This window comes from Elgaria multicarinata, chromosome 6 (genome assembly GCF_023053635.1).
Source record: "Elgaria multicarinata webbii isolate HBS135686 ecotype San Diego chromosome 6, rElgMul1.1.pri, whole genome shotgun sequence".
NCBI classification, from domain to species: Eukaryota; Metazoa; Chordata; class Lepidosauria; order Squamata; family Anguidae; genus Elgaria; species Elgaria multicarinata.
In genome coordinates this window covers 62,873,087-62,899,348 of record NC_086176.1, presented here as the reverse complement: position 1 = coordinate 62,899,348, position 26,262 = coordinate 62,873,087, and the positions used below count along the sequence as shown (strand labels likewise).

At 38.5% G+C, this 26,262-nt stretch overlaps 1 protein-coding gene across 2 annotated transcripts in view; it reads left to right on the top strand.

Annotated features, from left to right (window-relative positions):
* The window catches only part of DMXL1 (Dmx like 1), an 89,204-nt gene that overhangs the window by 28,379 nt on the left and 34,563 nt on the right, over window positions 1-26,262 (top strand). Inside the window, exons 12-29 of one of the 2 annotated variants that reach the window (XM_063129493.1) lie at window positions 79-718; window positions 864-985; window positions 2,164-2,253; window positions 2,451-2,553; window positions 4,165-4,281; window positions 5,822-6,043; window positions 6,354-8,009; window positions 9,118-9,228; window positions 9,661-9,830; window positions 12,188-12,285; window positions 14,494-14,659; window positions 15,965-16,217; window positions 17,668-18,749; window positions 19,493-19,684; window positions 20,006-20,082; window positions 21,568-21,695; window positions 23,107-23,355; window positions 24,150-24,263. In XM_063129493.1, coding sequence (XP_062985563.1) covers window positions 79-718; window positions 864-985; window positions 2,164-2,253; window positions 2,451-2,553; window positions 4,165-4,281; window positions 5,822-6,043; window positions 6,354-8,009; window positions 9,118-9,228; window positions 9,661-9,830; window positions 12,188-12,285; window positions 14,494-14,659; window positions 15,965-16,217; window positions 17,668-18,749; window positions 19,493-19,684; window positions 20,006-20,082; window positions 21,568-21,695; window positions 23,107-23,355; window positions 24,150-24,263 — 5,590 coding nt within the window. The remainder of the gene's footprint in view (window positions 1-78; window positions 719-863; window positions 986-2,163; window positions 2,254-2,450; window positions 2,554-4,164; window positions 4,282-5,821; window positions 6,044-6,353; window positions 8,010-9,117; window positions 9,229-9,660; window positions 9,831-12,187; window positions 12,286-14,493; window positions 14,660-15,964; window positions 16,218-17,667; window positions 18,750-19,492; window positions 19,685-20,005; window positions 20,083-21,567; window positions 21,696-23,106; window positions 23,356-24,149; window positions 24,264-26,262) is intronic. The other variant, XM_063129492.1, reaches the window with a different exon arrangement.

Sequence of the window (26,262 nt, the reverse complement as noted above, 5' to 3'; positions counted from 1 at the left end):
AAATAATAAAATAGATTTGAAGTTTAATTTGACTCTAATTGTTCTCATTCTCTCTCCCCCTTTAAAAAATATGTTTAGGTGTCATTTGTTTCAAGAATCCCTGTAGCCTTTCCTACTGGTGATGCAAATTCGCTTTGCAGAAGTATAGTGATGTATGCTTGTACCAAGAACGTTGAACTTGCTCTTCAACAAGGCAAACAGAAACCATCTAGCCTTGGGCATTCCTGCTCTATGTTAATCTCTTCAGGCCATAATAAATCATCCAACAGCTTAAAATTAAGCATCTTCACTCCAAATGTTATGATGATTTCCAAACATGCAGATGGATCTCTAAACCAATGGCTAGTCAGTTTTGCAGAGGAATCTGCTTTTTCCATTGTACTCAGTATTTCCCACAAGTCACGATATTGTGGGCATCGTTTCCATCTTAATGACTTGGCTTGCCATTCAGTACTTCCGTTGCTGCTTACAACCTCTCATCATAATGCAATAAGGACTCCAGTTGTTGATAGCACAAAAGAGGCACCCACAAAGCTTCACAGCACATTGCAGGATCTCCCTGCTGTTTATAGTGAACTTATCCTCTGGAGAGTTGATCCAGTTGGGCCATTATCTTTTTCTGGTGGCGTTTCTGAACTTGCACGAATAAATTCCCTTCATGTATCTGCTTTTTCAAATGTGGCGTGGCTGCCTACCCTTATACCTAGTTACTGCTTAGGTAAGTTTTATTCCTTGTTAATAAGAATTATGGAGGCTGTAGTATAAATACACTTTTAATTATATCTGAATAAGAACAGTAGAAGAATGTATTGGTACCACTTATTTTTTGTATTTAAAAATAGAGTGTTCCTAATTGCCTTTAGGTGCATACTGTAACTCACCAAGTGCTTGCTTTGTTGCAAGTGATGGACAACATTTGAGACTTTATCAAGCTATAATAGATGCCAAAAAGCTTCTCTGTGAACTATCAAATCCAGGAATTTCTGTAAGTAAAGCCTAATGGATTTATTATTTATATAATTTCAGTAATGTTGCCAGCTAAATTCAGTGACTTGAGCAACTACTAAAAATATGCTTAAATTTGGGTTACAAAAGAAATCTACTTAAAAAAGAAAGTGGCATAGTATTTCTGAAGAAAGTTATTAATATGTCAACAACGTGTTGCATGGGTTTTTTTACGTTTTGGGTAGACTGAACTGAATGAAACCTTGAGGCAGCTGGTTGAAACACACTTTCTTCTTTGGCATATGTGTTACATGATGAAACTACTGCACTATAAAAGCTCAAATCAGACTACCGCCTGCCTAACTAACTAACTACCTAAGGCAATTATTTTCATTCTGACCAACTCAGGAATGAGAACATCTGAAATTGGAAACTGAATTGTAGTGGTATTTGCCAGCTGCTATTCATGTAAGAACTGCTAAATATGAAGAACCTGAATTGCCTAGCATCTTGCATTCATTTTCACTGATCCAGTGTTTAATTATGGTAACTTTTATGAGCACGCACAACCCCCTTGCCCCCAAGCGCACATGTGGAACTATAATCAGACCATTAATAAAATCCATTTTGAGTATTTTGGTAAGTTGGAAACTCTAAACAGTACCAGTCTAGTATTTTTTCAGGCAAACAATCAGTGGCCCTATAATTGTTTAAACTGTGTAGTGATTGGAGTCCGAGAGTTTAAGATTAGGCACAAACCCTTACGACTAGCAGTTTAATTACTTTTGCGTGCTTTCAAAATGGTGAGCAGATGTGCTGTCTTCACAGTTTGTCAGTAAAATAGCACAAGCCCTAGGACTAAATTAGCCATGATTCCTGACTTTTGTTTTGTGTTTTACTTTAAAGGGTAGTTTTGAATTTGCAGTTGTGATACTTTTTATTAGGAAAATCCCAGGGACAGTGTTAAGCATCAACACCATCCCTAGGGTATGGGCAGAGATTCATACATCCTATATAGAATCATAGAATAGCAGAGTTGGAAGGGGCCTACAAGGCCATCGAGTCCAACCCCCTGCTCAATGCAGGAATCCACCCTAAAGCATCCCTGATGATTACTTTATGCTGAGATTCAGACAATGGATTATGAAATAAAATGACTAAAATGATTTTTAGCATTACAAAACTGTTAACTACTGGCCTTTGTTACTACATGTATAGAAATACGTTGGGGAAGTTTTCAACATCGTAAGTCAGCAATCCACAGCTAGACCAGGATGCATTGTAGAGTTGGATCCCATTACAGAGCTGGTAAGGCTTTTGCGTCCTAGAAACAAAATGTCCTTTGCTAATGCTTATTTTCAAGATTTCCTATCTGAAATGAAGTTGAAAGAACTTTGTATTTTAGTGGATTATATCCAAATACCCTATTAAAAGTTGGTCAGTGGGTGATATTATAATCACTATACTATATTTATACATATGTTTATGTTTTTCTTTTAATTTAGCATGGTGGGAAAATGCAGTTACTTCATGTTTTTCGAGAAGAATTCATTTTGAATAGCCCCGAGAATAGACTACCTGAAAAAAAGACCATGTTACCTGACTCTGGTAAAACACATATGTTTAGTAAACTCTCAGTACAATGAAGTGATGTTGATTGTGTAACAAGCATTCTGTGTGGTTTGTAGCATTGCATTTAATATTGTCAGTAAGCTGGGTCTTACTAAAATAGAACCTAAAACTAATTTTATTATAGGATCTGGTAAGAAAACAGATTTGTTTCTAGAAGAGGGCAGATTGGCAGATCTCTCTTATGTGAGCTCTGCTGACCTGCTTCTTTCCAGGAATGAGTGTTTCTGGAAGCATTAAATTGACGTTGTGCAAGCAGTGGGGATCGCTTGCACAATGGAATGGCCAAAAGAATAAGAGAATCTACATAAGCATCTTGTTGGTTTCTGCCCCTTGAGCGAAGATTCAAATAACTATTATTACCAGTAATGAAGAAAGTAATACGGTCTGGTCAACACATATATCAGAATGAGGTTAGAATCCTGAGGTAGGTGGACTGTACAACTTCTGGCTGCAAGTGGTAGATGCCAGTTTTTAAAATTCCTTTTGAGTTTGTTTGTTTTTAAAAAAAGGGAAAATGCACCTCTCTGGAAGCAGTTACCTCTTGCTGTGCTGGTTTTCTAAATCTAGATAGTTTATTACATGAGGGGAAATTCAAAAAATTGAATCTTACCTAAGATCTGAAATGGTCTGTCACCTCAGAATTTTATCATCTCATTACCGCAAGAAAATCATAAATAGGAAATCTGAACAGATTAACATTTTGTTTATTTATACCAAATAGCAGCATCTTTTGGCACATTTAATGCTGCTGTTTTAAGTTTCTCAGAATGTGAAGATGCTGGTGGCTTGTATAGATTAAAGCGACTATTCAACAGTGCTGCCTTGTCACAACATGCATAATCATTTATATATATATGACAAACTGGATTGAGGCAGTGCAGCCCAATCCCATGTATGTTACTTGGAAGTAAGGCCCAAACTAAACAAGATGCTATACACGTAATTAGGATTCACATTAGGTTAATTTAACTTAATAGCAAGAGTAGAGGGGATATCTGATCTTACATATTTTTGTATTTATTTGGTACACTTCCTTGGCAGGGTTCTACCTAAATATCATTTTAACTAAAAGTAAAACTTCATTCTATACCAGTTGAAGCTTCTGAACCGTCGTTAAAGGGAGCCTCATGTAGAGTGCATTACAATAATTTGTATAGATGTAATCAGGGCATGTATAAAATATCCACTTTTCTAGATAGGGTTGTTGCTGGCAAATCGGTCTAATTTGATAAAAGGAACTCTTGGCTGTGGGTGCCCCTGTGCATCTATAGATAGCACCAAGTCCAGGAAGACACCCCCCCCCCCAAACTGCGAACATGGTCTTTTAAGGGAGCGTCACCCCATCTGGATCAGGAGGTCTCCCATTCCACAATGTCTGTCCTATGTGGATCAGCTTGTTTGCCTTCATCCACCCCAAAACCCAAAATTGCCTTCAGTTTTCAGGGCTCTCACACTCTTCCTGTAACGAGTAGATGGAAAAAAAGGTAGAACATTTCATAGAACAAAGGGAATAACAGTAATAATCAGTAGTTTAAAAAGTTACAATTTGTTGTGTTATAATAAAAATAAAATCTCTTTATTTTACAGGATATCAGAAAAATGGGTTTTCTGAAAAATTCTATTTAATTGTAATTGAATATACTCAAAACTGCTCTTTATTACATATGTGGAAATTACACTTGAAGTCCATGCCAGTTTCAGTTGGTAAGTTCTTAATATTTGTAATATAAATCATATAGTCATAAAGCACATTTATTTCTTGGATACGTTGAGTAAAATCCAACATAAGGCCTACTTAGAGTAGACCCATTGATATAAATGGGACTTAGATTAGTCATGATTAATGTAAGCCCCATTTATATCAATGGGTCTAATCTTAGTAGGACTTTGTATTTTACCCTTCATTTTCACATAATATGTTAGTATTATTATTGCAGTGCGGTACTTCTGTGATCTATTTTTGTGCATTCTTCTTCAAATCTACACAGATATGGGATTTGTCTTTGCCTCAGAATCTTTTCAAATTTGATCTGGGCCAACTTTAATGGAAAATATTTGTGGAGTAAATCAGACTTTTGAGTCTGTACTTAAGAAGCAATGGGCAAGATCTAGCCAAAGATAAGCAGTTTTAAGTCCAATTGATTTTAATGGTGCAGTTAAACACATTTTTAAACTAATGGCACTCAGCAGTTCTTAACTTGGGTTGAATCATGCTGTTTCAGTGCCTAATGTAAAAGCAGTTAATATTTGCTTAGAACTACCAACTTAATCAAACCAATAATGCAGCTTCTTTTGGTGTAAAGTATTGCATTCTGCAAGATGCTGTATTGTACATGACGTAATATTTTCTGTGCAAGAAATACCTTACAATTCTTTTCAGACTCTGTAACTTGCTATCCTGTTTTCAGCATACATGAGTAGTGTTTTAGTGTGCAGTCCTGAGCCCCACAGTGCTGATGGCTGGAGTGCATTAGCAAGATGCATTGATGTGTGTCTGCTGGCCTTGGCCCACAGAAGAAATTCTTGTCTATTGGGTGGGAAAGGGCTGTGCTGTGTCTGGGTGTGCGGAAAACTTCCACTGGTAGTAGTAGGTGGGAATCCTTGAAATGGGTTGTTCCATGGGCAGGAGTAGGGATGAGCCAGCTTTGGATCCTCATCAGCTAATTCTTTACCTCCATTGGTCTCAATGGGGAGGGGGTTGTAAATACATGGATCTCTTCCCCTTCCAACACATATCCTTACAACCTCCTTGTTGTTCTCTGTTGGATCCACTCAGGATTTGTCTTCCCAAATCTTATTCTCCTGTATATGAAAGAATCATTTTCTCAACAGCTTAACTAATTTGACTATTTGTTCTTGTTTAGAGGTAGTGGCCAAAGGCAAGTTTACTGTCTGCATGTTCTTCCAATGAAGTTATAGTGAATAGTTAACTATGTTGGAAAGCTTAAGGAGATAGAATGTGATGGTTGTTCCTTGCCGATGTAGTTTCATTAATAAAAACCTAATGCACAAAATACTACACTATTAAAATTCATAAATTTTAACAGTTTAGTCATAAGACTTCGTGTACCAGGAAATGTGTAGTGCATGGTAGCTGTTGCATGACCACAATCTCAAAAACATTTTAAGCTTAGGTCAGTATAAATCCCTAGATGGGACTAGTTCTTGAATTTACCAAATCTCTATACAGTTTACATAAAACAGATTTTGTTGTACTTCTAAGTAAAATATTCTCTTCTTTTAGAGGAAAAGATTGATTTGAAGGCATCAGAAGCAGCATCACAAGAAGAGCTTTATTCTTCTCCAGATCAAGAGAAACGTCAGTGTTCTTTTACAAAGAAATATCAAGCCTGCAGAGAGAACCTTCAGAGTACTAGCCAACTTGCTCTTTCTTCAGAAATTGTCTATAGTCAAGAATTGAATTTACCAGAAGGAGTGAAGATAATAAGCATTAAACCATCAGCAGGTTTGTAAATTATGAAAAAGCAGAGTGGAAGAGAATTGACCTTGAGTTTACTTGTACTTTCTAACTTCTTTCTTGTCAGATTGTCTTCCTAGTAGTTTATGAAGCAAGAATAGATCTAAAAATAACAAATATTGATATAAGTTTTCAAAGCATGCCACGTATTACAGCAAACATCAAAATGTAGGATTTGCAGAACTTTATATCTAGCAGTAAACATTGCTTTTAAAAAAAAAATCCTGAAATTTTAGCTTGGAAAATGTCTAGAGGTTATCTTTGGCATCCTGAGGCTTTTTTTTCTTTTTAATTTTAGGTCATTTGAGTTCTTCTTCCATTTATCCAGTGTGCCGTGCTCCTTATCTTCTTGCAACTTTGTGCTCAGATGGTAAGGTTAGGTTTTGGAGGTGTAGAGTGGCAGTGGAGCCAGATGTGGCTTCTTTACCAGAGAGTACTGAAAACAGTGGTATGTACATATGGGAAGAGTGGCCATTACTTATTGAAGATGGACTTCTTAGTAGTAGTGCTCTTAATGTGCCGGGCATGCCTCTTGAAATTAGCTGTGCGCATACAAATCGCTTAGCTGTGGCATACAAGCGAACACCATCCAAGAACAATCGTGCTTCTCATGACTTTTTGGTGAATGTTGGCATTTTTGAATGTGAATCTACAGGAGGCTCTTGTTGGATCTTGGAACAAACGCTTCATTTAGATGAACTAAACTTAACATTGGACTCTTTGGGTGTTGACACTAGTTTAGCAAAAGATGGGAATGAGAACTTAACACCAAGAATAAAGCATTTGGTTCACTTAGACTGGATGTCTAGGGAAGATGGCTCACATATACTAACTGTAGGTATTGGCTCAAAACTCTATATGTTTGGTCAGTTGGCTGGGAAGATACAAGAAGAAAGTGGCAAGGAGATGTTTGTACTACCAGTGTGGGAAAATGCTAAAACTTCATGCACATGTAGATTTATATTGTTACGATGTGTAGATTTAGTTTCATCTGTAGAAGGCTCACCCCCCTTACCTATTTCTTTATCTTGGGTTCGTGATGGTATCCTTGTAGTTGGGATGGATTGTGAAATGCATGTTTATTCTCAGTGGCAGCCCCTTTCAAAGCAGGAGCCCGTTACTGTAGACTCTTGCAGTGGGAGTACACCATCCATAATAAGCTTAATGAAACAAAGTCAGTCATCTGGTGTTCACCCACCAAAGAGAACATTAACCAGATCCATGACCAGTCTTGCTCAGAAACTTAGTGGGAAACGAACTGCATTTGATCTGTCACTGGAGATGGAGGATTCTGGTCTCTTTGAAGCAGCTCATTCATTATGTCCTACCTTACCTCAGTACCATCCTCTGCAACTTTTGGAACTCATGGATCTAGGAAAAGTACGTAGAGCAAAGGCCATTCTATCTCACCTTGTTAAATGCATTGCTGGAGAGGTTATTGCGATAAATGATCCCGATCATGAGAAGCGGTACCGATCTCTCTCAATCTGTGCTAGTGGGAGCAGTACACGGGACCCTATGACATTTAGCAGATACGCAATTACAGACTATACAGAAATAGACTCTGTTCCACCACTTCCATTATATGCATTGCTTGCTGCAGATGAGGAATGTTCATATACATGTACAGAGAAGTCTAATAACCAAAGAAACCTTAAGAAACATGATGTGACGGATGAAGACTATGAAGACCTTTTTCAGAATTCCAACCTACATACAGATGATTTGACTATGTTTGAAGTAGATGAAGAAGATAAAAAGCCAAAAGTTATTGATCTTTCTCAGTACAGCCCAACTTATTTTGGACCAGAGCATGCCCAAGTTCTTTCTCGTCATTTGCTTCACTCTAGCTTACCAGGTCTTACCCGGATGGAACAGATGTCATTGATGGCGTTGGTTGATACAATTGCCATTACCAGTACTGATATAGGAGAAAGCAGAGACAGAAGCAAGGGTAAGTTTTCTAATGATGAATTCAGTTTTTCCATTTGTGTTCTAACCTATGCATTTGCATAGGATTTGCAGCTTCTAAAAATGTTGTTTCAGATAATTTCTTTAAGATACTCATTTGATATCCTACTCATTTGATTAGGCTACAGTCTTGTACACATGCATGTAAAAGTTAATCCTGTTGAATACAATGGAACTCGATACTAAGTAAACAGGCTTAATTACAGAGTTTAATACTTTAAAGCTCATTAGCCAGTGTTAATCGTCTCAGAGCACAACTGTTAATTATGAAAGGGATTGAGATCTATGAAATCTTTATACACTGAACTCGGTTTGGTGTGGAAAGTATCCACGTGACTTTGTTTATTGTACTATTCACTCTCCTATAAAGCTCCCCCTTCCTAGTTCTTGGAATGTCATTTCTTTAACTTCTATTGTAGCCTTCCATTCTTTTGAGCTTTTTACATAAATTTGCAGGCATTCATCTTTGCTTTATGAGAAGTTATACCTGGTTGCAAGTTGACTGCCTGTGCTCCATATCTGACACTGAAATGTTTGATTAGATATATTGCATGACAACTGCCCTCTGAAAAAATATTTCAGGCTATGAACCAAATAGAGCAGCTGCAGCTTTAGCTTTTGGTTCTTGGAGGCAAGGTATAAGAGAGACATCCTCAGCTACTTCCTGTTGTACTGGAACTGAATAACTTTTCAAGTTACCTTGTATTGCTGTAGTAATGGTATAACTTTCAGCTTCTTTACATCAAGAATATATAATTTCTGGATGTAATATGTACCACCAACACAAATATGTACCACCAACCATAAACTTCTGTGGGATTTTAACTGTACCAATTGATAATGGGCATATTATTGAATACTATGATGTACAATATTAAATTCCAATAGTTCTTGATAGTTTGCAGATCAGTTTTTTTCTATCTATACACATGAAATAGCTTCCTTCTATTGTGAAACTGTCCAACATGTGTGCCACATAAGACTGGATATAATTTAGATCATGTAAAATAAACTGATGAAAAGTTTAGCAAATGAAGTCATAAAATTTTCGTTAGAGAATTAAATGATATAGACTAAATCTGTATTCATAGGAGGAGAAACTCTTGATGAATGTGGTTTAAAATTTCTTTTGGCTGTCCGTCTTCACACGTTTATGACAACTTCGCTGCCACCTGCTCACAGAGCCCAGCTACTTCACCAAGGTAATGTTTTCTCCACTCTCGATATGAATCTAATACTGTTTAGGGCAATGTTTTTATAGACAATTGTTCATAGAATCATAGAATAGTACAGTTAGAAGGGGTCTATAAGGCCATTAAGTCCAACCCCCTGCTCAATGCAGGAATCCACCTTAAAGCATACCTGACAGATGGCTGTCCAGCTGCATCTTGAAGGCCTCTAGTGTAGGAATTGGTTCCATTGTCATGCTGCTCTAATAGCCAGGAATTTTTTCCTGATGTCCAGCCGGAATCTGGCTTCCTGTAACTTGAGCCCATTATTCTGTGTGCTGCACTCTGGGATGATCAAGAAGAGATAGATGGTAGAAGTATCCAAGGTTGGTAGAAGTATCCAAAGTTTATCAAGTGAGCATGTTAACTTAACAGTGGTATAGCTAATCTTTTTGGATAATTTAGGTTTGTCTTCTAGTCATTTTGCCTGGGCGTTTCATTCAGTAGCTGAAGAAGAATTGCTAAACATGCTACCTGCAATGCAGAAAGGTGATCCAACATGGTCAGAACTCAGAGCTATGGGTGTAGGATGGTGGGTTCGAAATACCCATAGTTTGCGCAGATGCATTGAGAAGGTAAATGCAGTTTTTAATAAACTGGATTATCATGCTATAAAACTTTGTTCTGCTATTATTTATTTATTACATTTTTATACTGTATTTATTACATTTTTATACAGAGAGCTGAGGCTCTCTGCGTAGTGCACAATTAAAACCATACAATACAACAAGCATCCAAATAAATTTAAAAGTTAAAAAGTTAAAAAAAAAGCTATTTAAAATCAGATAAGCTACAGTCCAGGAAAACCCTGTGTGAAAATATGTTTTCAGGAGGTATTTAAAGGATGTTATATTTTCCGTCTCCCAAACTGCATGGGGGAGGGTTTTCCAGAAGGTGATGCTGCTACAGAGAAGTGGTGCAGTTGAATTGAGCAGCTTTTAAGCAGAAAAAATGTTTTAATATGGATAATTAAACAAGAAATGTACTTTCTTTATATTTTACCTTTTAACAGAAAAATGCAAAGTAGATAAGAAAATATATATGAGCCAATGACCATGTTTTCACATAATGACAACCAATAGCTTGTTGAGTTAACCCATGAATTGGCTACCAGACAGTCAAGCACATCATGGCTTGTTTTACCAATTCATGGGTTGTTGTTTTCTGCCCCCCTTGTCGGCTCCCAGCTCATATTCCAGGATCATTTGCGACATTGCTGAGTAGGCAACTGCTGGCAAGGCTTCACTACATCAGCAGCTTCTTTGCCATTGTTTCACTCTGCGTTCTGGACATGTAATAAACTTTGGCTGCTCCCAGGAATGCTCGTACTGTCCTGATAACGTATACTCCCCCCACTTCCTGCTTTCTCTACAGCCGCTTGAAACCATGCCCACTGCCTTTGTCACCTGCTGAAACAGCCAGCAGAACAAGCCATGGGTTCTCTTTGTGGGTAGTTCATGGTAAACAATCCAAAGTTAACTCATAGTCCTGGATTTGGATGTAACGACAATCCATAATTCCACAATACAATGGGTTAATTAAGCCATGCATTGTCATTAAGTAGAAACAGCGTCAATGTAGGCAGATGGAATAGGGCCTGGTTAATTTGCTCTCTTCCTTTCCTGTAGAGTGGCTGGCCAATGTTGTCTAAGATTGGAGATGGCATGTGGCAGTTTGGCCAGGCAAGCCAGTGGAAGGGGCCTTGCACACTCAAACTTTCCTGCTAAACTGAAGAGTGGCTTGCCTTGAGGCACATTTCTGTAACTTTGGGGAAACTGCATGTTACTTTTCACTGCTAATTTGGAAGTAATGTATCTTATTTAGCCAGAGGTAAATTAATCAGGTATTCCCATATAACCACATCCTTGGCTCAGCAGTAGGTTGTTCTTCCTTCGTTGCTTGTGATATATCAGTTGGTGAGAGTTAAAGGAGTCAAGTTAATAAGCACTTTGCCTGGAGCAAGATATAGGCTTGCTTCTGATGCTGTGTTGTCATGGAATTGCATTCTATTTCTTAGTGCTTTATTTTCAGAAAGAGGAATACTTGAGTGTAAACAACACCTTAAAATATGAAAAGAGTGGTTATATTTTGAAGGAAACATTGCAGTGGTCATATGACACCAGTGAAAGGACAGGAGCAGGCCCCTCAAGCCCAGATGTTCCCTCTTTAAAGAGGGGTTGATTTCCCAGACTGATTTCCCATGGTTTCTCTTAGTTCAATCATTCTTTACAGGGGAAGCAAATATGAGGTCCAAAGCTTGGTCCCGATCCATCCCCAAGGAGAGAAAAAGAACTTGTGAAAAAGTCTATTGAAGTACATTAATGATAGCTATTTAGCTCATGAATGCATTGCCCCATAGTACTTCCAAATTTTAAGTTGCTTTTTTGTTACAGAAGATGATTGTAGCAACGTATCCGTTGTTCAACTCAGCCCAGTTTCCATCAAACCTATCAGTATACTTTCCACAAAAATCATTTTAGTTAAGCACTCACCTGGTGGTCATAAGTGATCAGGATTTACGTGTAGTTGAGTGTATGGAATTCCATACAAGTGGGTGGATGCCCAGCATAGAAACCAAGTGGGCAACTAGAGGAGGGAAGCCTCCTCCATGCTCAGCATAGAAATGCAGCTCTCCATTGCTCCTCTGCCAGTAACAAGCAGCCTAACAATTTTTGACAGCTTATATACAAGTTTGGTTTATGGCAAAATTTATAAGGGATTATGCAGTGTGTGTATATAATGATGAGTGATATTGACATGACTTTTTCTGTTAGTTAAACTTAAGCCAGCGGAAGCATTTTTTTTTAAAAAAAAAATAAAATTTTTAAAAAAAATACTCAAAAAAAATCTTGAGTAATGGTTCAATATTGTTCTTGGACATCTGTGTGGAAATATATTAAATTTATAATGATTAAATACCTTATCTTTACAGGTCGCTAAAGCAGCTTTTCAAAGACACAATGACCCGTTAGATGCAGCCATTTTTTACCTTGCAATGAAAAAGAAGGCTGTAATTTGGGGATTATACAGGTACAGTTGTGTATCACGATTTGATGCAATGCATATGAACAAATGGCTTTGCTGTTTTACTTTTTTTTTTGTGGTCAAGGAGTGTTACAATGTTAAAGCCTCAAATAGCTGATAATTGCTGTCGTCATGCATGTCTAGCTTGTGAGGCAAATTTGGTCTGCCAAGCTATCCAGTCTGGTGCGTGGGGTTTCAGGCAAAGCCCCTCACCAAAGCCCCACCCCTTCATAAGGGAGAGGGCCCAAGAGCAAATGAACTCCAGCCTTGCCATTTACTTACATTTACTTAGCCCAGTTGGACTCCTCTGTGTTCATTCCAACCTGCAGGCAGGAGGCAAGAATCTCAAGTGCCTGGAAATGTATGGGGCATCATACACATTTAATGCTGATGCCCTAGAACTTGAAATGTTTCTCCAGTTCCACCTACAAGGTATTCAGCATACACACACACACACACACACACCTGCAAAACATTATTTCTCCTTTCCTTCATATGTATGGAAATCTTGTTTTACTTGGCCCATGTATGATGATACTGTCAGAGATTGGATATCTCTGACAGTAACTAACTAAGAGTCTGAGAGAGAGAAAGAGAGAGAGAGCGCAAACTATATGGGGTTTTTCTGGTCTGGTTGTACATTGTAGTTAGCAGACCTTGTAGGTATTACCTTTGATCATCTCCAGGCCTCACAACAGCCTATTACAGCATGGATTGTAGAGTGATGGATAGTAAGCTTTAAAGTAAATTTCAAGTTTAAAATAGCATAGGCTGTTTCCTGATATTCAGATGATAGTGTAGCTACTGAGCAAACCAAGGGCAGCTCTACAACATAGGTTTCCATTTTAGGATATTCCCTTGGTAAGTATCATACATAGAGCCACCTTCTTAAAATTCAGTTGGTTTATTAACTCCAACACCACATTTGGGTTCGGGTTACTGTCACCCTAATCAGGTCATGTCTAGTCACAATAATACCTTCCAAGGCTCTGAACTGTGATGCCATCTGAGTTCCTTTGGTGTTCATTGGTGTATTTGTCACCACTCCATTCTGGTCTGCCTAGTCAGCATACTGTTGTAGCGGCTTTGGTTCTCACATTTGCTGACTTGCAGTTCAGTTAACAGTGGCCCCAATGCTCCAGTGTGAGTCATACCACTCCATTCTCTTCCCCACTCTTATTTCTCCTGTAACTTCTGGAGGGCATTCCATAATTTTCAAGTTAGCCCCTCGCTTTGGAAGGCAGGTAGGATCCAGTCAAATTAATATTCTGTAAGAGGATTGGCTACCCTGTCCTCCCAGACCAGTCAGGCCTGCCTAGTGTTGTCAAAACAAGGTCCCAACTGAGCTCTGTTAAGCCCAGTAGTCTTTTTTTTTCCTAAGGAGGAACAGTTTTTTTATCCCCCTCTCCTCAAATCGCCAAATCAAGTAGCTAAGCCCTAGTATTCTAAAATATCAGGATGCAGCTCTTAACAGGGTGCAGGGGAGGTCCATAGTAGTCATCCACATATTTGGAAGGTCCTTGGAGGAGAGTCTGTCTTCCTACCATACCTAGATTGCTGATTTAAAACCTAAATTGGATACTTAAAGTACTTAAGGCTCCCCCTTCAAGCCCCTGATCACATGTCCTCTCAAGAGTGCAGTCATAGTGGCTTTAGCTTTGGCCAGACCTATTTCAGAGTTGGGGGCGCTGTCATATGACCCCCAGCTCTGCATGTTGTATCAGGACAAGGTAGTCCTTAATACTCACCCTTCGTTATTGCACAAAGTCAATTCTGTTTTTCATCAACAGCAGGAGATAGCATTGCTTTTGTTCTGTCCTAAATTGGTGCACCCACAGGAGCAGGCTTAGCTGTTTGGAGGTGCTCTGCTTCACTTAGATAAGACTGCTTCAGTTAGATGCTTTCTTTGTGTCATTTTAGGAAGATACATGGGGAAGCAAGTTTCTGCTTCTACAATCTCTTGGTGGCTGAGAGAATGTATAGTTCTGGCTACCAGTCTCTTGGGAAATCTTCTCCTGGGCTCATGGTATATTCCATTGGGGGACAGCTACCATCATTGCCTGTTGGGGTAATATTTCCTTGGAGATTGGCAAGGGAGCTACTTTTCTTGTACACTTTTGTAAAGTACGATAGGATTGACATCTTTTCTTCAGTGGACACAATCTTTGACAAACAGGATTAACTTAAACGTTCTTAAAATTATTATATTTGCAGGTCCCTAAATGATACTAAGATGACACAGTTCTTTGGACACAATTTTACTGAAGACAGATGGCGTAAAGCAGCATTGAAGAATGCTTTTTCTTTACTAGGCAAACAGCGTTTTGAACATTCTGCAGCATTTTTCTTGTTGGCTGGTCATCTAAAAGATGCAGTTGAGGTAATAGAATGGAACTATAACTTTTTAAACTGGATTTCTGCTTCTTTTATTTTACAAATTCTCTTTTATTCTTGCCTAAACATAGTGGGTTAAATCCAGTGTTGCACAGTGGTCTTTCCCTTTGCTTTCCTCTTTTCTGCAGCCTTCTCATTCCCCAAAATCTGCTCCGGAGAGCCCCCTAACCCCCTGGAGCACTTTTAGGGGATGTACAGAGTCCTGCAGCGGGAGGGGAAATCCATTTCACCAGCGCTTTCTGTTCCACTGGTGGACAGCCAGCATTAGATAAAACCCAATATTTGTGTCTTTGCTATGAAATCAGTTTTAATAGTACAGACAGTATTATAATTTTACATTATGACTGCAGTTCAGTGAGATGCAGTCCTCTGCACAAAAGCACAGCTACATGTTTTCTGGGAAGATGAGGTTTGTAACCTTAACATGCTTAACAGACAGTGGGAGCCCATGCATGTGCAGTGATATGGATTGCAGCTTGCCATGTATAAAAAAAAATCTATGTGTTCTCAGGGAAAAATGTTTTATTTGGAGTTCTAAAACCACTAGACTTTCTCTTGTTTATGAATTCCTCTCAGCCCTTGTTCTGATAGCTTTAACCATAGCCAAGGGTTACACTTGTTCCAACCTTAGCAGTGGTAATTCTTACTATGCTCACTCTTAACTAACTTTTGAAAACCAACTTCAAACCCTGGCTTGTATGGCAGTATTTACCATTGTGTTAAATATTGGTAAAATCACCAAGGAAAGGGATGGAGGTAATTTACTTATGAACTGCAGGAGCTGGAGGGGCAAGACTACATGATTCCACAGCCTAGCTTCCATTCTCTTAACTGTGATTAATTCAGTGTGTCACAATCACAGAACAGGTTATTGCAGAAATGTGCTAACTGGGCAAATATAAAAGGAGGAACAGACATGAAGCATACAGAGAGAAGGAGAGAGAGAAGGTGGAAAGAGGGAAGGAGTTGCAGAGTAAAGTTTAAAATATGAAGGTTATATATTTGGCCTTATCTGTAGGATACAGCAGTCCCTATTGGAAATAGAAGAGCTAACTTTGCCTGTATTCAACTTGCTTGGTCTAGGTTGTATCCTCCTTCTTCTTCTTTTTTTACTGCAAAATATCAGACAATTCAGAAAACTGTTCTGAATTGAACAGAAAACAATTCAGAAAACTGAGCTTTGCTATAATCAGCCAATTCATGCTTTCCTGTACATTTAAGACTTTAAGTACAAAACTCAGTGGCTGACAGGAGCAGTTTTAAAAAATAGTCCTATGTTTGTTTCAATTAGGTATGCCTAGAAAAACTAAATGATATACAGTTGGCTCTTGTAATAGCAAGACTTTATGAGTCAGAGTTTGAAAAATCTGGGACTTACAAATCAGTTCTACAGAAGAGAATTCTGGGAAGTAGATCTCATTCCACTGGAAATCCATCGAACACACATTCTGATCCTTTTCTTCGAAGTATGGCTTATTGGATTTTGGAGAATTATAGCCATGCTCTTGATACTCTTATAAGCCAACCCATTTTGGATGAGGAAGGTAAGTTGAGGCATTTTAACTATGTTCTTCAATATGAATGCTATTTTTTTTAAAAAAAGCCATCCTCTGAAGAGAAGGCCTCCTTTAGGGGATATCAATAAGAGATAGTAAAGCATATCTTAGAATTACTATGCTGGTTCAGTCTGGCAGTCTATATCAGGCAATTCCAACTTTTGGGGGCTTGTAGAACATTTAGAATTCTGAGCATCTCTGTTTACCTCCTTTGACACCCACCAAGGTATCCTGGCCCTAAAAAAAAAAAAAAATCTAGGCAGCTGCAAAGCAGCAGACTTCCAGTCTTCAGCCACTAAACCCTCCAGCTATCCTCTCCCTAGCATGCCTCCAGCCTCACAGGTGTCTAGAGCATTTTTCAGAAAGGAAAGGAAGAGGGTGGGGCAGCTAGAGGTTGAGCTGTGCTTCCCAGACACCAGGCAAAACCTTTTTTTTTAAAAGGGAAACTATTGTTTGGTAAACTTGGGGAACTGGCAGGAGGGTAGTGGGGAGGATGTCTGTTTGTGAGGGTGATATTGAAAGAGAGAAATGAGTGATTGGGGGGAATGTGTGTTGGGAATGTGGGCTGAGAGAATTCTGGGAGGGAGTGATACTGAACATGAGAGAGAAACATGGGTACAAAGGGAGTGGGTTTGTGTTTTGGGTCACAGACACCACCTTGGCCCTCTGTTCAGGATCTTAGGCAAGTAACTTGCCTCAACAGTTTGCCTTTCTGTAACATGTGTGTTTTGGCCATGCCCACCACAGCATCAGTTTTGTGAATAGGCATTCCCCATGGCAGCTATTTTGATTTGGCATCTGTGACACTTTCTCAAAATTCCAAATGTGCCCGACACCCCAAAAAGATTGGAGATTCCTGTTTTTATTGTTACAGGAACATGTTCCTTGCGTGCTCCCCATCCTGCTCTCCTTTTCCAGCACAGAGGTGGAATTCCACTTAAATTAACCACAGTTAAACATTTAGTCGTTATGTCTGAACCCAGACAAACTGCTGAAACAAGCCAACTTCAAAAAGTACTTGTATGAAGTTAGCTTGTTTGAAGTAACCTTAGTTAAAATTAACCACTATTTAGGGTTTGAGCACATTGGTAAATTGTGATCAATTGAAATCAGAAGCAGAAATGTCCAATTGCCTCCTTTTGGCCCTGCTGGAAGAAGAGAGCAGGTATTTGTGAGGCGATGTATGTGCATGTTACAAGAAACTATTTGCCTGTTAAGTCTGAACTGACAAAATTGAGCTAGATGGACCAATGGTCTGACTCAGGATAAGGCCGCTTCCTGTGTTCCAAAGATAAACCCACTCAGTGAGTCTGTCTTGCTGCTGATTGTAAATATAATTTTGTTGTAATATTATATAACTTTAGAGCGTTCAGGGAATTTATTGTATCAGAACTGCAACCAATTCTTTACAGTATTCTCTCATGTGATACTTTTACAGATGAAGGAAGCATCTCAAGCTGTAACCCTTCAGTATTTAATTTTTATAATTACCTAAGGACCCATCCTCTCTTGTTGAGACGCCATTTTGGGTCTTCTGATTTATCTTCCACAAGGATTTGTGTAACAGGAGAAAATGCACTGGCTGATGAAATCAATTTAGGGGAAAGAAGATTGTTCTTTACTACAGCATATGCTCACCTGAAGGCTGGCTGTCCCATGTTGGCTTTAGAAGTGTTATCAAAGATGCCCAAAGTGGTCAAAAAGTCAAAGACTTTAAGAAGAGCACCAAGTTTAAGGGATACTAGTAAAGGCTGTTCACCTTCTTCTCCAATACCGCTGGAATCAAAAGATGACAAATCTGTCAGCATTGACTGGTCACAACCAGTACTAAATGGTTTAGGATCCTCTTCAGATGGGTCATCAGACAAAATTTCAAATTCTGCTCTTTCGTTGGATTGGAGTCAACCAACTATGACCTTTCAGGATGAGCCTTTGGAACTAAAGTGGGACAGTGACAAAGATGAGGAAAGTGAAGATTCTTGTCTTGTAATGAAACCTTTACAGAAGATAGTGAGTGAGAAACCAAATGAAGTTAGTTCTAGTTATACAGAAACCTACAGTTCAGGTGTTGAAGCTGATGTTTTAACTTTATCAGAAGACATCATTTCTGCACAGCTGAAATTTAGGGCATGTTTGAAGATTCTTACAGTGGAGCTCCGTACATTATCCACTGGCTATGAAGTAGATGGTGGAAAATTAAGATACCAGCTGTATCATTGGCTTGAAAGAGAAGTGGTAGCTCTTCAAAAAACCTGTGACTATAGTGTTGAAGCAGAAGCTATTCAGTTAGGAATTAGCCCAATAGTGGATGAAGCTTCATTAAGTGAAATGACTGAAGAAATGTCAGACATACAACAAAATGCACAGCAGAGAGAAAACTTCCAGAGAAGGCAGTGGCTTGTAAAATATCAATCACTTTTGCGGATGTTTCTAAGTTATTGTATCCTTCATGGATCTCATGGTGGAGGCTTGGCATCTGTAAGGATGGAACTGATTTTGCTTCTACAAGAATCTCAGCAGGTATGCAGTTTTTCCTTGCTAATTTATTTAATTTGTAGTCTAAGATACAGGTATATTATTGACAAAATATAATTAAACACCCTATACTATTTTGCTAATGTATTTCTGGTTCAGCATATGAAAGATGTGAGTTGTGTATTCATGATTTCCTCTTCAAATAATACACATTTAAATCTCCATTCCACAGAAAATGTCCACCTCGATAACGTCTTGGCAGTTCATTGAGGGGAAATCATTTGTCATGTTGAAGCTTACTAAAATATGACTTGAACTTGCATTTCATTGGGTCTTTGTGTAAGGGCCATGTTGAGGCAGTGGCATCTGCAACCAGTGTTAGGGTGAGAATTCTCCAGCTCCCTGAAGTCCATTGTTGAAGCTGGGGCTTGAATGGAATTCTGAGAACAGGCATAGACAGAAGGCCAGGCTTCCAGTATTTATGCTTGGTTTGGCCAATTCAAAAACATTGTAATACCTACCTAACCTCAGGCCAGTGTTGAGACACCCTTGCCTCAAGAGGACAGAGCATGGTCTTAGGTAGTGTGATAGGTCATGCTACAGCCTAGGCAATGAAGTTGCTTGTTCAAGTTTTAGACTTCTTGTTACTTCTACCTTTGAGGATATTCCTGGGAGGGAGGCTACAGTAACAGTACTATTAAATTTTGTGCTGATATATAAACTTAATCCTGTAAGAAGCTCAGCTATCAAAACATGCATTCTATTTTGTTTCCCTCCTCTCCATAAAGGAACTCCCAATGCAGTTGCCTACTAATACTGTATCTGACCAGAGCTCAGTACCACTTCTATTTGCCTGTACTGCAAGTGCCAAAACTGTGGTGGCCAATCCATTGCTACATCTTAGTAATCTGACACATGACATTCTACATGCAATAGTAAACCTTGATTCACCACCCCATCCAGATACACAGAATAATAAGGCAAGTATTACAACAAGTCAGGCTTTTAATGTTTGTATTCTTGGAACAATTTTCTAAAAACCTGGAAATATTTGGGTTTATGCACATGGTTCATATGACATAAAAGACCGCCCTTTGAACTACTGAAATAAAGACCATATTAGTGCATGTATCTATGTTGGGAACCGGTATTGCTCATTTAGAATTAGATGCAGTCATATAATGCCATGTGACATCTTGCTGTTGACTTGATAAAATGATTATTAAAAAATGGTAATTCCAAGACCATCTAAACAACAATTCTGTCCAAAATGTAATGTTTCCTACCAACCTTTCTTTCAGATACATGTAATGCATACATTAGCAGCATCTCTGTCAGCTTGCATATACCAGTCTCTCTGTGGAGGTCATAACTACAGGTAAAGATCTTTAAAACAGCTATGGTGCTCAGCAAGAACAATAATTCCATTTCCTTTCCTATGATTTGGAGGCTTAATTAGTGTACAAAAATATATAAAACTTCCTGCCTAACTTGTGCCACTGTATGTATTCTCCTGCAATAAAGGGTTTGGTTGTTCTGTAGTGATCCAAAGTATTAGAAACCCTGGCAAGTGAAAACCCCAATTTAACAACACTATAGCTAGTTTATAATACAGCAGTCATGCTAAGGTGTTAATAATTCAGTATATTCTCTTTGTTCCTCCAGCAGATTTTGAGTTGCAGACCCCAGATAGCAACTTTGAATATTCTGTACCTTTGTAATATAAACCATAATCTTTAATACAACTTCATACTTTTATAAATTAAATCAGTCATTGTCAAATATATATGTTTCTAAACTTTAGTCCCTTGACCTAATGCCAGATTAGTTAAATGATTTTTAGAAGTAAAGGGAAAGCTAAAAGGTCCCAGTTCAGATGTAACACTGAGCCATAGTTTGTTTTAACCATGGTTTGTTGAACTTGCCAGGACCTGGCTTGTACATGTCCAAAGTCTGGGTCGACCCTTCTAATTTTGGTTTGTCTCCCCATCACCCCTGCTAATACCCAGCTGTTATACCAAAGACACACGTCACTTCGTTAAAACTATTTCCCCACTTGTCTTAATATAGGCACTTCCCAGTGTGGCAACTTTTTATATAAAGACTCAAAGTTTTTAAAGTATTAAAATTTTACTGGTGAACAAATAGAAGAACAGGTGTTAGCAATAACTAATATCCTTAGGATATAAAAGGGGGTAGAAACAGTTTAGCAGAAAGTGAGTGGATGGTGGCGAGAGTTACAGTTTGAGAGCAAGCTATATTGATATAACTTGATAAGAGCAAAGGTGTGCCTTTAACTTACATGCATAGTAATATATGGATAAAGCATTCTTGGTCAAGTTTTTTTTAAAAGCATTACAAGCCATTGAAGAGATAGGCAGCCAGCTTTGAGAGGGAGGGCTTGTCAGTGAGGACCTGGGCAGGGAAAAGAGCCTGTTGCCAGGCAGAGTGAGGAAGAATGGCGTGCCAGTGAGAGTGTCTTGACCATGTGAGCAGCTTGATTTTTCAAGTCATTTTGGTGTTGCATTAGTTGCAAATGTGTTGCAAATGGGCAGTGGAGTGGAGTAACAGAATAAACTAGGATTAAAACCGGATATCAAGTTCGAACATAATGACAAACCATACCATAACTCAAGATTCACAAACCAACTTCAAACAATGATTTACAATCCTGGCTTATCATCTGCAAACATGGTTAGTGATCTTGGTTGAATTTAGTAATGCAAAATAACAACCCAGAGTTAAGCTAAACAAACTATGGTTTAGTGTTACATCCAAACCAGGCCTGTATGTTGAAAGATACCTGAAATCATAAGAGATGTGCCATAAATACTTCATTTGATTTTAACTTTTTTTTTAATAGTTCATTACAAGCAAATCAATTTACTGGAACCGTTTATCAGACATTGTTGCTCTCTCACCGAAATTCTCTAAGAACAGCAAGCTCAGATGAAACAGTAACTCCCAATACTGCACCAGCTCAGTGGCCAGGTAGTAAAGATTTAATTTTCTTCTTGGCCTTGTGGAGTAGAAGTGTGTGATTACTTTCAGGCGTAATGCTAAACCATAGTTTAGAGTTAGAAAATGATCCTAGGCTCATCTAGGCTTGTGTGTCCTGTCTTCCCATCCTCTGTCATCTTCTTCTAGTGCAGCTATGAGGCAATTGGAAGTTCTTCTATTTTAGAATAACCACAGATTAACATGCTGTCCAACCTCTAAATCGTGGTTAATCTTAACTGTGGTTACTGAATACAAGTTAGATCAATAAACTATGGTTTGAAATCAGCTTGTTTCCACTCACCAGTGTTAATCATGGTTTGTCTGGATTCAGACAGCATGGCAAGCTGTAGTTAATCCAACATGGAAACAGAAGTTTCTGAAATAATGACTGCAGTGCACAAGTTCAAGGTTTGCCTAGCCTCATTCTCGTAATGCTAAACTGTGGTTTAGCATTGCATCCAAACCAGGCCAGTATCCAACCCTTAGACAATAATATATTCTGTTTTCCTGTGTTTTTTCTTGACTGGTGTACAGGTTTTCCCAGGTGAGCAACCTGTAGTTTTTCTAAATGTGGGTATATGCACATCTTTTCCTCCCTTTCTCCCTCCTGAGAAAGCTAAAGATGATTTAGGACAGCTCCACGTTTTATGAATCAAATGTTTGCTGAATGCATACTAAGTGTAGATGACATGCTTGTGTGAACTCAGTTTTTTAAATGTGCATGTACCTGGATGGCTCAATCAGGTTTCTTGGACATATATAGGAGTGATAAAAAGATGTATGTACCTTCATAATTACATGTTTGTTCACATTGCTTTATAGCACAATTGGTATATTATAGTCTGTCCCTTACAGAGTTCCCATTTTAGAACTACATCCTGGGTTTGTGAACACTACAATATTCTGGGGTACAGAGTTATTCCTGAGGATATGTTGGTGTAGTTTTTCAACTGATTATAGACTACAGTGTCCCAATGACCTGGTTCGCACATAACAGTGCCAAATCATGGGTAAATTAATTAGCCCATGATTTGCTGGGGCTGTCTGCTACCGCCATGCTGAATATGCAGCCTTTGATTAGAGGTTGTTTGCACGTCACGGAGCAAGCTCCAATTGGGATGATTGGAAGTTGCATTTTCAAAATGGTGGTGTCATATCCTGGGCACACACCACAGCAAATCATGGGTTAATTAACCCCCAATTTGTCACCATTATGTGCAAGCAGGGCCAGTGTCTTAAAGTAATATGCAGTAGTTTCTGCAGTAGTGATAAATGAATCAGCAGCTCTAATGAACTCACAATAAGATTACCTTTATCCCAGTATTTCTGGGGAGAATTGCAAGTAGATCCTGTTTTGTGTTTTCTGTGTTTAAAAACTAAATGGTGTTTTTTCTCTTTCTAGGAGTAGTGGCTTTAATACAATTACTGAGTCATGCTGGGGAAGAAGCTCAGTCTGGGATCACAGTTTTGCTCTGTGAAATTCTGACAGCAGTCTACCTTAGTCTCTTTATCCATGGTCTAGCAACACATTCCAGCAATGAGTTGTACAGGATTGTGGCCCATCCTCTTAATGACAAGATGTGGTTTGCTGTGTTTGGTGGAGGAGCAAAGATTCCCAAGAGAGGACAAATTCAACAAACAACAAAGTTGGGTTAGTTCATTCTCTTAACTTTCTTTTCCTTACATAAAAATTTGAACTCAGTGCCTTCCTGTGGCACAAACTGGCTATATGACATTAGTAACTATTCACACATTGCGTAAACTCATCATTTGTAACCAGGTGGGGAGGAATAAAGCAGCATTTTGTTCCAGTTTAGCAGATACTTGGTTTGCGTCCCATGCTAACCAAGAATTGTGGTTTTAAAAACACTAGTTAAACAAGCCAGCAAAGTAATCCAGAGTTCAGTGGCTTGTTTAGCAATTGACTGGCATTTCTTTGAAGCCGCAGTTCTTGGTGCAGATGTAACAGCAAGCCAGGAATCTGCTAATGTGAAACTGAATTCTGGTGTAGTCCTCCCCCTACACCAGAAAAGTGGGGGTGGGGGTGTCTCAATAGGAGGAGCACAGGATTTTGAGGCTTAATGTGGCACCTTTCCGTTTAACTGTGTAGCACTAAAGAGTGGTATAGCATTATGTGTAGCCTTAATGGATATTTACTTGGGAATCAGCCTCATTGTAGTCACAGGAGCTTGGTTCTGAGGGGGAAACATGCATAGGATTGTGCTTTAAATTGTTCTAACACTACCTTATATACTACTTATGAAATATAAATGAAAGTAAAAATCCTGGTATTAAACTAAAATCATTCTCTGTACAGCGTCTTAAATGTCAGTTTCTTGACAAAGGATGGGCATAATATTTGATTGATTGGTGAAAAGTTAATTTGTCTTATGTTTGACAGCCATATTCTATCTAAGAGCAGTCTGTGTTTTCTCTCTTTGGCAGGTAGGCACTTCCCTATGCCTAGCCCACACCAGGTAGTAGTATTCTCCATGGAATGCGTGGGGTTTACCAAATCTCTAACAGCCATCAGTACTCATAGTCCTACCAAACCTGCAGGCAAGATACTAGCTTCAGTTTTAGGCTTTTTAATCCAGTGCTGATATTGCATATTTATAAATAAAGCTGCAAAGAAAAAATATGCTTGTAAGTCATGACCTAAGGTTTTGATTATGCATTATTTCAGTTACCACAGCTAAAGTAATCAGATTTTAGAAGAAAAATATATTGGTTGTTCATATATTTGGTATACTCCCTATTAAATCAGTTTTTAAATATCTTCAGTATTGAAGCAATGCCATGGCTTGCAATTACCAGAAAACAAATCAAGTACATTTGTGTTCATTAAGACCGCTTGTTTTGTGTCACATGACCATATGCATATGGTTGTGGATTTCTAAGTGTTAATTTAGCATACAAAAGTCTTTCTTTCATAGCGAAACTGAATTCAGTAGTCATAGAAGATTAGTTATTGTAGCATTTTCAAATGATTTGGTGATGTGACTGCTTAACATTATTTTTGGCTGCATTATAATTTGATTTATGATTGGCATAAATGACACATAACGACCTTGTCAGAGAGGAGCTTGTGTAATAATCAATATTCACATAATCCATTCATTGAACTTCAGCAAGATGTTGCTCTAAATTTAGGTGGCCGTACATAAGCCAACATAAAGAATATTTTAGTAAAATCAAATAAATGGAAAGCTTTCAAGAAATATGTGTAGTATACAGATTAGACATATACAGTGTCAACAGTGAGGTGGGAGAGAGAATTAGGTGTAGGAGGCAGTAGTGAGTGATCCTTAACATAATTTTGAGAATAGTCTGATAGGGGATTCTGTTGTGGGTTTAAGTCAAGATCTCTAGTTATTGTCATCTCTGAAACTCATTTTCTTGGAAGGAAGTAAAATTGTTTTCAGTGGAACTTGCATTGAAGTATGCAGTTTAAGATTAATAACTTTCCAACAAATTGTCTCAGAGAACAACGAATTTTGTTTGGTTGGTATGTGCACATCATCTGGAGCGCAATGGGACTTTCAGTGAAATTTTCCTCAGTCAGATAAATTTATATTTGATTAGAGACAACTTGGAAGGATAATATCTGTTCTGAAAATCAGTGCATTTGTACTTCTACGTATTGGTTTGCGTAATTTAGTATTGAATATTCTAAAATATTAGTTCAGAAAGTCTGGGTTGCAGGAGCTTATGGTTTTGGGTGCAAGTGTTTGTTTGTACTTAAACAATGAATGGTTCTTTGCTAGTTGTAAAGCCTATAATAACTAGTGGTTTCAGGATAGCATAGCACATATCTGGATTAGGGGTCCCTAATATCAGGATTAGGCACTGTTCTATGTTGGCTTCAGTCCTTCTTGAAAGTGTAATTTCAGGAAGTGGTTCTGGGGGACTCCTGTTTAGACCATTTTATGATGGAACCACCATTTTAATGCACAGCCCTAGGACCCCAGTAATGAAAAAACCACCCTAGAACTCCCTGCATGCACTGCCTGGGGCCCAGGAATGGCCGGCACTTGTGGCCTCGCTGCTGCTGTAATCACCTGCTCGCCTCCATGATCCAGGATATTCCAGTCCCTGGAGGCCGCCTGCTTCTCCTGAGAGCCGCCCACTTCTGGTTTAATCTAGTTTTAAGATTTCCAGGGGAAGCCTTTCTCTTTGTCCTTCCCATAAGAAGCATGTTTGGTGGGGATGCAAGAGAGGGCCTTCTTGGCTATTCAAAGTTTCTGGGGCTCTGTACCAAGAGAGATCATATTGGGCTCTGTTGTCCTTCCACTGGCAAGTAAAGATTTATTATTATTATTATTATTATTATTATTATTATTATTATTATTATTATTATTATTTTGAAACAGACCTTTGGCATGTAAACTGTTTTGTTGCTGAAGAGAGGTGTTTTTTAAGTGTTTTTTAAGAAACAGAAGAAAGTAGAAAAGAAGAAAAATGTAGTTCAAGCAAAGAAAAGTAAAAATAAAAAGACCCCAAAGATACAACGTTATAATAAAAAGGATCTTGAAAGGTTATGCAAACTACTGGACTC